This window comes from Condylura cristata, unplaced genomic scaffold (genome assembly GCF_000260355.1).
Source record: "Condylura cristata isolate star-nosed mole 26May11 unplaced genomic scaffold, ConCri1.0 scaffold00012, whole genome shotgun sequence".
Classification (NCBI taxonomy): domain Eukaryota; kingdom Metazoa; phylum Chordata; class Mammalia; order Eulipotyphla; family Talpidae; genus Condylura; species Condylura cristata.
In genome coordinates, this window is record NW_004567113.1 from 8,900,292 (window position 1) to 8,914,659 (window position 14,368).

At 36.9% G+C, this 14,368-nt stretch overlaps 1 protein-coding gene across 2 annotated transcripts in view; it reads left to right on the top strand.

Annotated features, from left to right (window-relative positions):
• The window catches only part of PPM1K (protein phosphatase, Mg2+/Mn2+ dependent, 1K), a 21,762-nt gene extending 17,435 nt beyond the window's left edge, over positions 1–4,327 (top strand). For both annotated transcript variants that reach the window (XM_012724228.1, XM_012724229.1), the window contains exons 6-7: positions 1,478–1,612; positions 3,492–4,327. In XM_012724228.1, the coding sequence (XP_012579682.1) occupies positions 1,478–1,612; positions 3,492–3,623 (267 nt within the window). In that variant the 3' untranslated portion in view covers positions 3,624–4,327. The remainder of the gene's footprint in view (positions 1–1,477; positions 1,613–3,491) is intronic.
• Positions 4,328–14,368: the final 10,041 nt, after the last annotated feature.

A 14,368-nucleotide genomic window follows, 5' to 3' on the forward strand; every position in this document is an offset into this window, starting at 1 on the left:
ATGAGAGAAACCATCAGGTATTTTTCCTTTTCTTTCTGGCTTATTTCACTAAGCATGATCTTTTCCAGCTCCATCCATGTTGCTGCAAAAGACATCTGTTTCCTTTTTTTGGTTGCTGAGTAATATTCTATTGTCTATATGTACCACATCTTTTTAATCCAGTCATCCATTTTTTGGGCATTTGGCCTAGCCCCATTTATTAAGGAGACTGTCTTTTCTCCATTTTATGGTTATGGATGTTTTATTATAGGTTCATTATTGGCAGATGTGTAGATTTATTGCCAGAATTTTTATTTTGTTCTATTGTTTCATAATCTGTTTTTGTGCCTCTTCCATACTGGTTTTGATACTATTGCTTTATATTAACGTTTGAAGCTAGATAAAGGGACACCTCCACTCTACTTTTGTCTTAGGGTTGCTTTTGCAATTCAAGGCCTTATGTTCTTTTGTGGTTTCACTTAAAAAATATTTATATTTTGGTTCTGTTTCTTGAACATATTGGAGGAATTTTAATGAAGGTTGTATTAAATTTTTATATCACTTAGGCAAGATTGTAATTATATTGGTTTTCCCCATGAATAAGGATGGGGTAGCCTTTCACCTCCTTATTTTGCTCTCCACGTCCTTATGTCATCTTGTAATTCTCCTAGCATAAGACTTTTACCTCTTCCTAGGTTGGTTCTGAGATAAATTTTTTTAATCAGTTATAAGTAGTTATTTTCTTAATTTCTCTTACTTTTTATTCATTGTTTGTATATAAAAAAGCAACGGGTTTTTGTATGTCTGGTAACTTGCCACTTTACTGTATTCATTTGTTTCCAGTGACATTTTGTATCTTTAGGATCTTCTATGTGTAATATCATATTGTCTGTAAATAGCGATAGTTCCACTTCTTTTTCTAGTTAGAGAGTCCTTTTTATTTTCTGTATTTGTCTGATAACTCTGACCAAAACTGCTAATACTAAGTTAAATAGAAGTGGTGAAAATGGAAATCCTTCTCTTGTATGGTAGAATACTTCAATGGAGAAAGTTTTCAGTTACTCATTGAGTATTTTGACTGTTACTTTGTGATATATGACCTTTATTATACTTAGGTAGGCACTGTCTACTCCCATCTTGTTTACAGTTTTTATCATAAATGGGTATGAATCTTATCAACTGCTTTGTCTGCATCTAATATTTTCATATGACTTTTATCTTTACTTTTACTTTTGTTGATAAGGTGCATTATATTGATTGATTATGTACGTTTAGTCATTCAGCCATTCATCCTTGACATGAATCCTAGTTGATCCTGCTGTGTAATCCTTGTGACATACTTTGAATTTGATTTGTTGCATTCAATAATCACTTTGGTTGCCTACAACCTCTTAGAGACAGGTGATTACTCAACAAATAGATAAAAGCTTTAGATGATGAAATCTTGTAAATAGACTTAGTCTGGTTTCTAATCCTACACACTTGATTCTGGTTGCAGCTACATCATGCTGATGACAGCTTCCTGGTCCTCACTACAGATGGAATTAACTTCATGGTGAATAGTCAAGAGATTTGTGACTTTGTGAATCAATGTCACGATCCCAATGAAGCAGCCCATGCAGTGACCGAACAGGTGACACAGCAGAGCTTGTACTAGTTGAGGGTGAGGGTAAGGGGCAGGGGAGGAGACAAGCTCAAGTGCAGGTTTTGGTGAATTTACCACTCCAGGCTTGAGATTCTTTGAAATCCTGTATTTTTGCTTCAGTATTATGGTGAATTTTATACTTGACTCCATTATATTTCCAATTAAATTTTTTTTTACAATTTCCCCAAATAGCTAAGTAAAATTAATAGGCCAAGGAAATAATTTACTGTGTTAATTTTTTGGCTTTGTATCATACTAAAATGATAATAACAGTAATAGTAAATTATAGTAATAGCAAATACTAATACCACTTTCTATGTGTCCGATACCCTATTCATTTACACTAACTCATGTAATCGATACCATAATCTTCTGGACTTGGAGATATTATTATTATCATCCATTTCTCACAGAGAGGAAACTGAGGCACAGATGTTCAGAAGTTAGGTAACTTATCCAAGATCTGTCAAAATTATGAAATAATACATGAAATTGAAGTTGAAGCTGGCTTCAAACCAGTAGTCACGCATCCAGGTCTAACCACTTGCCATGAAGTTAGACTGCTACAAGTAAATATCCAATATAGGAACACTGTATCCTGGTCAACTGCTGGTTTAATAAAAATAAGTGTATGAAAAGAACAAATACAAAAGGTGTGTGGATGAGTTGTGTCAGCCAGAGGTAAAATTTAGAAGCTGCACAGTGCGTTGCATAGAAATTGTAAAATGTCTAATTATTCAATATGCTGTTTGGATAGAAAGCTTTTTTAAGTTTTAGACATCACTGATGATTAGAAACACACTTTAATTCAATAGCTGTATTGGAATTATTATATTTTCAATGGGAGAGCTAATAGGTGCTAATATTTATAATTAAAACATAAGCTCCTACTAGGAATACATTATTTGCTTGACAGTTCAATCATTCACTTGGCTATTAAGTGTGCTCATGAGATTAAGGAAATATGCCCAATTCTATGAATAATTTCCTTATTTCTACTGCCTATCATGAGATTTGTGTATTTTAACTCATGAAGACAGTGTTATTTATAACAAATGCATAACATTCCACTATATTTGCATCCATTAAACAGTTCCTCAAATCAGCACAGTTAACTTATGTTCACTTTTCCATTTTATGAGGGGAGTATTATATTCTTTTACTTCCTTCAGAATATTTTCTTTGGTTATATTCTTAGAAGTTGTGTAAAACAATACATAGTTTTCTATAGTTTTTAAGTTTGCCAACTTGTCCTCAGAAAAAGTAGTCTATTTATACTTTTCACTAATAGGCCTTCCCAAATTCTTATAAGAATTTTTACAACTATTTGTGGAAAATCACATTTTAGCATTTAAATTAGCTCCTTTTTTTTTTTCTCTTACTGGAGCCAACCAGTTGCAGGTGTTTACTGTGTTTCTTGACTGAGTAACTTCTTCCCTATTTGCTCATTGCCATATAGACATGTTGGTCTCTTTTGGAAAGTTGTAATAACTAAAAAGTACATTAGTACTTTATGTTGTAATTTTTGCAACATTTTATATCAGATTTTTTTTAAAAGATTTATTTATTTGTGCATACAGACTGGGGTACAGACCAGAGGCTCGGGGGGGCAAGAGGCTTCACCAGAGACAGAGTGGGGAGCAGAACAGGCAGAATAACGAAGTACACTGCTGAGGGGAGCAGCGGGGGGGTCAGGAGAGGTCTGCCACACCATGTGGTCACCTCCGTGGCAGGCAGGAATCGAACTCTTGCGGAAGCGGCTTTAGATTCAGATTTTTAAAATCAACCCTTACTACATCACAGTGATTTCTCTTTGTATAGATCTGATTTCCTGTGTTTTTCTCTTCCTTCCTGTTAAACGTCATAGGCAATACAGTATGGTACTGAAGATAACAGTACTGCCGTAGTAGTGCCTTTTGGTGCTTGGGGAAAATACAAGAACTCTGAAATCAACTTCTCATTCAGCAGAAGCTTTGCCTCCAGTGGACGATGGGCTTGACCACTTGAGGAAACTTTGAATTTCTGTACAAGTTTTCCATAGCAAGAAACGGATTATGTCGTACCAGTCAACTGTGCCAGAGTGACCTAGTAACTTAATAGATTAGTGCACGAATTGGTGTATGTAAACTTAGCCATTTTCAAGTTGTTTCTCACCTGTCATATTTTATCTTCAACTGTACATATAAATATATGTATAATTCAGTTATTGTGAGTCTCTTAGATGAGCAAATGAAAAGTGGTTTGATACACTTGCTGAGTGTTTCTCATTTTTAAAACTCTTAGGCAGCTATGGGTTTCTTTCAGTCATTTTTGTTCTCTATTAGTTTGAAAAGATTTTTGTCTTCAAGTTCTCCAGAACTAGTCAGTATTTTGACAGTGACACTATGTATCTGCAACTGTTCATTTTAAATAACTGTACCAAGGAGTAAGTGTGAAATCCAGTTCTTTTATCATGCTTTGCATTCTTTATTACTTACTTGTAAATGTTACAACAGAAAAGAAGTTCATTGACATAACATGACACTACTAAATTGTAAACATATTTATAAACAGTGCACTGTGTATTTTGACTGTGTCACTAGGCTCATTCTTCCTACCCCTCTGTATTCCCATTTTCTGTAGCTAAGAGACTGTAGATGTGACTGTTCCTTCATATTAAAAAAAAAAAAAAGCACAGCCTAAGAGTCCTTTAAGTCAGTTAAATACTAGCATAGACATGTTTTATATAAAGTTTCTATTTGTTACTGCTAATCCTATTTTGTGCTAGGTATGTAGTATATTTATATCACTTTTTGCATAGATTAAGCAAATTGGATAATTTGTTAGTAAAATAACACTGCACTGATGTTGCTACAAATCTACCTTTAGAGTTATGTCTCCTTTTTGCTAATCTTCTAAGATTCATAAGAAAGACTAAATCTAAAACATCCAAATTTCAACATGTTATATAATTTGGGAGCATAAAACTACTTCATCTTATCTGCATGTACATTGCCTGTTAAAATGTGGATCTCTGAATGTGTATTTGGAATTATATCTGCAATTTCTGAAGGCAATGTAAATTCGTTACATGTTGGGTGGTGTACATGTGTGTATTTTGGAGTAATAGAAAATTAAAGGGAATAATACGGCATAGATTCTTCAACAGTTAGCTTAAAATTGCTGATATGTTTATCCCTAAGGATTTTTGACAAACTTAGAGCTGTTTTCTTAAAGCAGAGAATGAATGGTTATTGAAAGATGAGGAAATAGGTTAAAAATAACTGTAGGAGATGATTTATGATGGGTACATTACATGGAAAACCCAGGAGTAGAATAAGCATGTGAAACTATGTTGCTATAGATAATGTGCATATTAATATTAAAAATACAAGATTGAGAAAAATATTGGTTGTGAAGGACATGGAATATTATCATAGAAACAAAAAGAAATCAAAAAGATAAATTTGGTGTAGCCTATGCCTTCAGCACTTAGTTTTCAGGGTTGATTTTTGCTTTTACGTTTTATTTAAAGGCTTCTTAGAAGAAAGAGGGACCAGTATAAATAGTCACATCTTCTTGCTTTTGGGGAATGGAAGAAAAGACATCTTGAGCTTTCGCGCTATATTAATCAAGAATTGTCCTTTGAAAAGCAAGTAAATGAATGTGTCAATATCTTTTTCATGGAAATTTGTTGAAAGAAAATAATATTACAAGAAAGAATATAGTCTCCTACTTGTTGTCTAAGAAGTGAGGAACCAAAGGTAAGCTATACCAGAGCTGGAAATTTGCTGCTGTTTCTGAGTCTAGCTTTGGAGCATTAATATGGAAGCTACATTGAGAGCATGGAGAATGTTTTAATAAGCAAGTGAAACTCTGAAGTACAAAATGACATTTTAAAGATGTAATTTCCATTTTTGTTTTGAATTGTTCACATTATTTGTCTTTTGTCTTTTTCTTTAAAAACTAAGGGTGGAAGTGATGTTGAGTTCAGATGTCTGTCATCAATGTACTGAGGTGCACTGCCATGTTTGATGAGGAGGAATTGTGTAGGGAATGTAGAATGTTGTAGGTCTTGGTCTGGGCTGGAGTTTGTTCTTTCTCACCTATAAACTTTAAACCTTAACCAGTCAATTTTGATGAAAGCATAAAATATGCTTGTTTTTCAAGCACCAGAGGCAAAGTATAACATGTAGATTATTATCATCCAAAAAAAGGTCTATTTACTGGGAAATTTTGGAATACACAAATAACTAGTGAAAAAAGGACTGTTCTAAATACAGTTTTAAAATTATATCTGAATTTGCCAAGTGCCTATTACTATATGGTGTAGGTATGGTATAAAGTATATTAGTATAAATAAATTTAAATCAATTGTATTTATGTTTGCCCTTTATTGATATGTGGTATTTAAATCACCTTCTAAAATGCATCATCAAACTTTGCCAACCTTTATTCCATAAGAAGTTCTTAAGAGCATGAGTTTTAGCAAGTATAAGTCTCCAAGCCCCTTATATATTCAAAAGTAAATGCAAGACTGTTCCCATCAACTCTTACAGACTTTGTGCTTCACAGTCTTACATAATTTTCCCAGGAAAAATATTCTGGAGGGGTCAGTTTTAAATCTCGATGCTTTATAATGTGAATGTTTATCAAGGTCCAGCATAAAAAACTACTATTTGAAGAATGAGCATATAATCTAAATAGTGTTTTGTCAAAGTGGAATTTGATTTTTTTGAATCTTGGCAGGGAATGTGTAGGTCTATGCTATGTCAACTCTTCAATCATCAGGCCAGAGAAAACATTTAGTTCCCCTTCTAAAATGGATAAAGATTTAATTTTGTGGTAATAATCATAAGATGGGGCCAGGGTGAGGAATAGTTAAACATTCAGCATCAAACAATGAAACATATTTTCCATTAGCACTTCAATTGTTAACATACCCAGGTCTGTGAGAAGGGATAAAATTTTGCTGGGGTTACATTTTATTGAGTCTACTACATTAATGTATCTGGATGGCTTAAGTAGAAAGGGAAAGTCTTGTTTTTACAAGTCAAATGGTGATGGACTGCCTATTGCTTTGGGCATCGGGAATGAGAGTGACTGGCTCTCTGGCAGCTCCCATTAGTTGTTATATGGTTAAGAGGGTCCACTGATGTCATACTGAGTGTTCTGGTTTTGAAATCATGGAGTTCGTCCATCTCCAGGAATGGCTAATTGGCCATTGGATTCCAGTACAGATTTTAGCAGTTTGGTGTGTATCAAGTTAATTTCTACCAAAGTGTTCTTGTGTACATGTACTTTATAATTTGCCAAAGTACTACTTGGGTATATACTACTTCTTGTAGTAAGCTGGTATGATTGCTGCTTTGATGATTATTTTAAATGTATATATTAGATTTACTGTGAATGGACTATGATGACCTATTTCAGTGTTCAAAACAACATTTTAATAAAATATATATGTGTTAAACTATTTAAAATCCAATTGTGTTTATTTGGCATTAAGTCTTTCTGACAGTATGTGACCCTGTGAACATAGATATAAAAGAATTAATGAGTGATTGGAAGTTTTTTTAGTAGCCAAGTTTCTGGCTGTTTGCAATTCAAGGTGAAGAATCTCTGAAAAAAGTATATACAGTTACCTCGGGCCTCCCAGGTCACTCAGGAATTAACTACTTAAAGTTATTAAATTATCACCAGTTCCATCCCTGGCCAAGGAGGTGACTCTCCTGTCTCACCTCTGCTTCCCCTCAGCAGTGTATTTCAGTAGATTTGCCTGTTCTGCTCCCCACTCTATCTCTGGTAAATCCTCTTCCTCCCCACCTACCCCCATCTCTGGCCTATACCCCAATTCTTACATGCACAAATAACTAAAAATAAAGTATGTACACTTGTCTATTAGAATACTTCTGCTTTGATCTAAGATGGGGTAAAGGGCAGTTGGGTAACCAAAAGTTCAGCGTCAAATAGTTAAACATGTATTTTCTTTCAAAATAACTGGAACATCATATAAAAGTTGTTATGATGATTTCTATAATATGTCACCTATGGTATATTTCAGTACAGCATCTTCATTTATTAAAAATTAGAAATAGCTATTTAGTTGTAATACTACAGAACTTAGTGTTAATATATTTAACATATTTTTTAAGAGATTTGTTTATTTGTGCATACAGAACTGGGGTAAAGGTCAGAGGTGCAGGGGCTGCAAGAGGATTCACCATAGAGAGAGTGGGAAGCAGAACAGGCAGATCAATGAAGTACACTGCTGAGGGGAGCAGCAGGCCCGTCAGGAGAGGGCTGCCCTGCAGCAGTGTGAATCACCTCCTGGGGCAGGCAGGGATCAATCTCGTGAGGAAGTGGCTTTAGCTTCTTAGTGCTGCGCTTTAACCTCTGCTGTGCTTTAACCCACTATGGCACCTGGGAGGGCCTATTTAACATTTTTTAAAGACATAGCAATTTTAAATTTCCTATCATTGATTGCATAAGATGTAATCATTATAATCCATTGGCATAAGGATTTCTTCTAGAATTTATCACCTGAAATTAACTTGGTAAACTTCATTGTTTTGTCCAATTTTCATCTGTTCAATTTGTTCAATTCCATACTTCACACTTTTTATATGTTTAGCAATGAGGAGAAGGTGTTGGATTGTTAATCATTAAAATCTGTTGAACAAATAAGTTTATGCATTAAATTATTTTAATTAACTTCACGTTAGAGATGTGACCACTAGATAATCTTAAATATTAAGTCAAACATAGTATTTGATTGTGAAGGAGTGATAATCTCTTAACATTTTCTTAGACACTGATAATCTCTTGGTAAAGGATAGTATTAATGTGATTCAGAATTTTGTTCTGAATAAATGTGGAAGAGTAGTGCTTGCTTTTTTAGAAGGTGAAGAGGAGAAAATGAATATTAGGGTTCTCATGTATTATACTTGTTCCCATACATTATATTATTCTTCCCAACAACCATGGAGTAAATTTTTTTTTATGTGATCAAAAGGATTCTGTGAACAGTGAATAATAACAATATTTATCCCAGAAGTTTCTGATTTCAAACTATGTCCTTTATATGATAACAATATTTATTCCAGAAGCCTTTGACTTCAAGCTATGTCCTTCATATGGTAACATTACATAATATGTAATAGGTTACATATTAACAAATTGAAAACAATTTGCTAATCAAACATGAACATTCATGTACAGAAATTTCTCTAGTGGACATGAGAAATAATTGCACAGACATGATCCAAAGACTTAGTAAACAGATGAAAATATTATAGGTGTGAAAATAAACTAGGGTAGAAAAATAGATTATGTACAAACCAAATGATTATAACTAGTGAGCAATTATAGATGAATGAGCATAATTTCTGCATTTAACAGTACAGGACTTAGGTGATCATAGAGAAACCCCAAAAGTCAGGTTACCAGTGACAAACATTTATGAGAACCTACTGCATGTGTCTCTAAATGACATCAGTCTGGGTCTACCAAGATTTGGGAGAAGTAGTGATTGATTATCTCCTCTGAAGAAATTTGTCAGGAGACAGAGGTGAGGAAAGTGAGTTTACCAGAAAGAAAGATAGCACTGTTCATCTGAACAGGTGAATAATATTTGGAGGCAAGAGAGCTCTATTGGTGAAGTCAGAAAGCTGGAATAATTGAAATAAACTACTGAGGGGAGCAGTGGGTGAGACTGGAGAGGTCTGGTGGGCCATGTGGGTCAGCTTCCTGGCTGGGGATCCAACTTGTGCTGCAGTGGCTGCAGATTGCTTCATAGTGCTGAGACTTAACCCTTTGTGCCAGCGGGGGAGGGGGGTGTGTACTAAATTGAAAAATTATTAAGGAATGCTTTTGAGAACAACACATGTGAAAGGAAGGGAAACAAGTGGAAATGAGTAGAGGAAGATGTTGAGCTATGATACAAAGATCTATGTCCTCTAACATGACAACAAAAGCAAAAATAAGTGAGCTAATTAAATAAATGGGCAGGAATTGGGAATAGGACAATTTTCTAAAGAAGACATACAGAAGAACAATAGATATGTGTGTGGGGGGGGGAGGTCCCAAGCATCTGTAGAAAGAGAAATAAAATCAGAACTAGAATGAGATCTCACTTCATACCAGTCAGAAGAACATACATGAAAAAACCTTCCAGCAAGTTATATTGGAAATGATGTAGAAAAAAAGTAAAGTTAACACATTATTTGTAGAAAGGTAAACTGGTACAGCCATTTTAGATAATGGTCTCGTCTCAGTCAAAAAAATTAAAAATGGACATACCAATTACTAAATAATCCAGCAATCCCACTTTTGGGTATCCAAAGAATAATTATCAACTCAAAAAATTAATGTGTTCCATAATGGTTATTGTAGCATTATTTATAATGGCTATGATTTGTAAGCAACCCAGTACTCACTGATAGATGATTGGATAAAGAAGATGTGGTATATACACACGACAGAATACTAACTCAGTTGTAAGGAAGGATGAAATATTACCATTTGTAGCAAAAAATTGAAGAAACTAAGGGGATTATCCAAAGCCAAATATACTAGAAAGATAAAGACAAATGCTGGAAACAAAGCAGATAAAATGTTTAAGCAAAATAATTATAAATTAGTGGACATTGATAGTGGAGGTGAGTTTTCTCAGGTTTCCTAAAAATAACGTTTTAGGTGGACAAACAGGAAATATTTCTGACAGCAGTTAGACAACTCCATGGACCCAAATCTGCAGCCACACCCAAAGACTAATATTTGATGGTTTAATTAGGAGAGAAAAGTACAACCTTAAATTTCTTTTTACTGTGATTAGAGGTTCAGGAAAGCCACTTTTCTCATTTTTTTAAAACACCATCTGAAAGTTCCAAGTGAGTTTTAAAGTGAATAGTGTAGATCTAGTATCTACCAGAATTTGGTTAGGTGCTTCATCAATTTTAGTTTACTTTTCACTATTAAAGGGAATTACTAGTAGCTGTTAACCAGAGGAAGTCAGCAATGGAAAAGGCCCATGTTGGGGTCTTCCTCTAGGCAGATGGGGGGTATCTGTAAGGTGACTTACTTGACAGGCTTCTGCCCACATTTGTATAATCTCTTCAGAGTGGAAGGACAATTCACAAAGAGGATGACAAGAGTGTACACTCGAAGGAGTATAGAGAGGAAAAATAGGGGTTATACAACCTCACAGTCTTTTATGTTAGACCTTTTATACATTAACTTTTCATTGATGTTTTTAAGAGGTCTTTAAATGAGGCTATTTTTGAATCCTGAAGCTTTTATAAGCTTCTGTACACCAATTAAAATAGGCATACGTTGTTTAATCTGACAACCCTCTTTCAAGTGTATGTCTTAGATGAATGATCTTATCTAATTGGAACCTTTCCTATAATGGCCATTGTAATTATAGGTTGTCCTTAGTTAGATTTGACCAAGGTGATGTGCTTGACTCTTTAAAATTTAAATATTTCATTTATTTTCAGTTGGGACTTAACCGACATAAAAACAAACCAGTGAACTGTACAACACCAGCAATAACCAAGAAGATGTTATTGTAGAGTGGTTAAGACAAGCACCAGCATTTCCCAAAGTGAAATCGCATATTGGAGAAAGGGTTAAACTAGTCGGTTTCAACAAATGGGTATGGGGATTGATCCCAAATAAATGAGAGAATTGCAGACTGAACCAACCATTCAGTTGAAGGTGAAGTTGGCAGCCATTTCAAGCCTCATAAGTCATGCACTAAAAAGTCAGCTGGATCATAAGCTCAAAGCGAAGGGAATGGAGCCCAGAAGTCAGTGAAACTTATATACAGCCCTCAGAAACAGCGAGAAAGACAGTGAACTCATAGGGTTTCTAGGCCACCAGACTTGTATTTTTCACTGTTCCTGTATAGCATGAGAAATTTGCTTTGAATTCTGTTACTGCCATAAAATCTGTTAAATGTCAAAGATCGAATCAGTTAATTTTGAAGATTTCATTGACTTTCTTAAGGGATGCATGAACTGGGCAGCAATCTATTGAGCAAGTAGAAAAGTGCTCCAAAATACTATAAAATGAAAGCTTTTCATGGGCAGAAAGAGGACAAGACAAAGTAAGAGGGGACATTTCAGAGGTAGGTAACCTACCTGTGGTATTGGGTCTAGTGCCAAATTACCTCAAGTTTAGGAATGGAAAAGATTATCTCCTTGATACTGACCAGAAAATTCCATATTGATGAGTTAAAAATTCCATATTGATGAGTTTTACCATTCCTAGGGATGGTAAAATTGCAGTTAGTTTAGGTGTAAGTCTCTATGGGTTTAGCGTAAGTGACTCCATTTGGGGACTGTTTTTCTGTTCAAACATCATTGTGAATGGGCCCTCCCTGGTGGCACAACAGGTTAAAGCGCAGCACTATGCAGCTATCCACATCCACTTCAGCGCAAGTTTGGTCCCCTGCCAGAGAGGTGACCCGCATGGCACAGCAGAGCTCTCTGGACAGCTGACGGTGCTTGGCTCTGGGGACTGGTTGAGACCTAGCAATTAAGAGTAATCCATGGTTTCTGCCTCCCGGCTTCACGTAGAAAAAGCCTCCCCTGGGCTTCCCACTAGATGAGCCAAAACTGGAGAGGTTCTGGAAGAAGCTGTGAAGGAGGCAGCAGGAGGCTGGGAGACCGGCAGGCTTTGGGCGGGCGCTCCCCCTCCAGTGGGGGGCGGAGAAGGGGATCGCCCGCTTCACGGCATCCTGGACCCTCGGCACTCGGCTGAGGCTGCTCTCAGAGACCCGCTGCAAGTGCCTAGGACCTGCGAGTCTGACAACTTTTTCCTTGACTCCCTAGAAGAAAGCCGTGCTGCTTGATTTCTACCCACGCCCCTGCCCCCTTTCTCTTTTCGAGGTCTCCTTCCTCCGCTTCTTTGCCCCCGCCCCGCCCTTCCGCAGGCCGCAGTTGAGCGAACCCGAATTTCCGCTCAAACGCGGCAACTAAAAGTTGAGAGAGCCGAGCGATCAGGCTCCTGGTTCTTCCCGCCGCTTCAAAGCCCGAGGAAACAAGCTTTTATACCCCAACTCCGACCAGTCTTTGTGCACAGACTGTCTTTGGGAAGAGGAAGTGGATGTCGGCTAGGAGGCTCTCTCTGCCCCAGGCCAATACCCGGAGCGAGTGGGGCCAGAGTGGTCGTCCCCTGGCGGCGTTCCAGCCGCTAAGGGCAGTCGTTCTTTCAGTCCTGAAGGTAGGTTCGGCGGCGCAACACCGCGTCTGCTAAACGTTAACTGCACTGTACAGATGAGGTTTGAGAAATGGAGAGCTGTGTCCCATTTCAAACTCTTTCTCCCAGGAGCTGCGCCCTGTTGATTGTCTTGCTTAAATGTTTGGCTTGAGGGTCCATGTTTGTGCTGTATCAAAATAAAAAAATCCAACCAGTTAGTTTTAAAGTTCTGAGTGGCATTCTTAATGGATTCAGTGATGGATAGCATCCCATCCAGCAAGCAGAAGAGAGCTCTGAGAAGCTGTACAAGTGAAAGGACAAGATAAGGGAAGAGGGAATTATTTCAGGCATAGGCCATCTGTCTACCTGTAAGAAATGGAAAATGGTCTGGTGGCAGATTCCTCTGGGGAATGGCAAAGGTTACTTCCTGATATTTTCCTGACCAGAGAATTCCATACTGACAGTTAAGACTGCATTTCTGAGAGGGGTTGAAACTGCAGTTAGGTTAGGTGTTGTCTCTGTGGGCTTAGCACAAGTACGTTTTGAGATTGTTATTCCCAGTTGCACCAACTGATACCTTGCTGTTTAGATGAGCTGGCCTTGGATAGACTCAGTCCTTAACTGGTGAACAGTCACTCAGATTCATTCTTAACAGGAATGAATGGGGTCTCTAGCTTTGTAATGGGTGCAGTTAAGATTGAAGTGTGTCAAACTGGCACGACTGTTTCTAGGTAGCTTGTATACTTTCAAGGATGCAGAGAGAAGATATATTCCCAAAGAAGGACGGAGATTTGGAGAGAAGGGCAGCCTTCATCCCAGCAATCTGAATCGTTAAGATTGACTAAAACATATGTTAAAGTAATTAACCACCATTCTAATGATTATTAGTTTAGACCAGGTAAACATTGTTGGATAGAAAAAGAGTTGCAAAGACATGGTCTTGTGCTTCAGAAGCTGAAGTTAAGGTTGGACTGATAAGACTTACAGACATGACTGGGTGAGTTCGATATTGGTTCAAGCTATAGGTGTGGAGAGGAAAGAGCCTGCATAGGTGAAACAGATTGTGGGTGTTGTATCCTCACTTCTTACTGATACAGATCAGTGGCCACCCCGGCTAAGGTGACAGAATGAACTCTTAGCAAGCTCAGAGTAACTAGACGTAAGCTCTCAGGAGACCCATTTTTTCCCAGAACAACAAATGTCAAGTATATCCTACTCAAGAAGTACTTGAGGCCTCTTTTCCATTGAGGCAAGTATTAATTGATTCTAGTTTTGGAAAAGACATGCTATTTTTCTGCCAGCAGATAACAACTAACTCATGACTAGTCTGGATTTTTGAATAGATAAAGTGGAGATAACAGTGTAGAACACATAACTACTGGAGGGCAGTGCCTTGAGGTTCAAACTGAGCCCTATTTCCTCTCGAAGTCAGTTACTTTCTATTGCAGAAGTCAGATAAATATTGATACTTTAGTACCTAGATGGGGAAAATGCCAGAAGGAATATGAGACCGCTGCAGTTAGTTACTGGAGACCAGGTAGGATACAATTACTGGGAAAA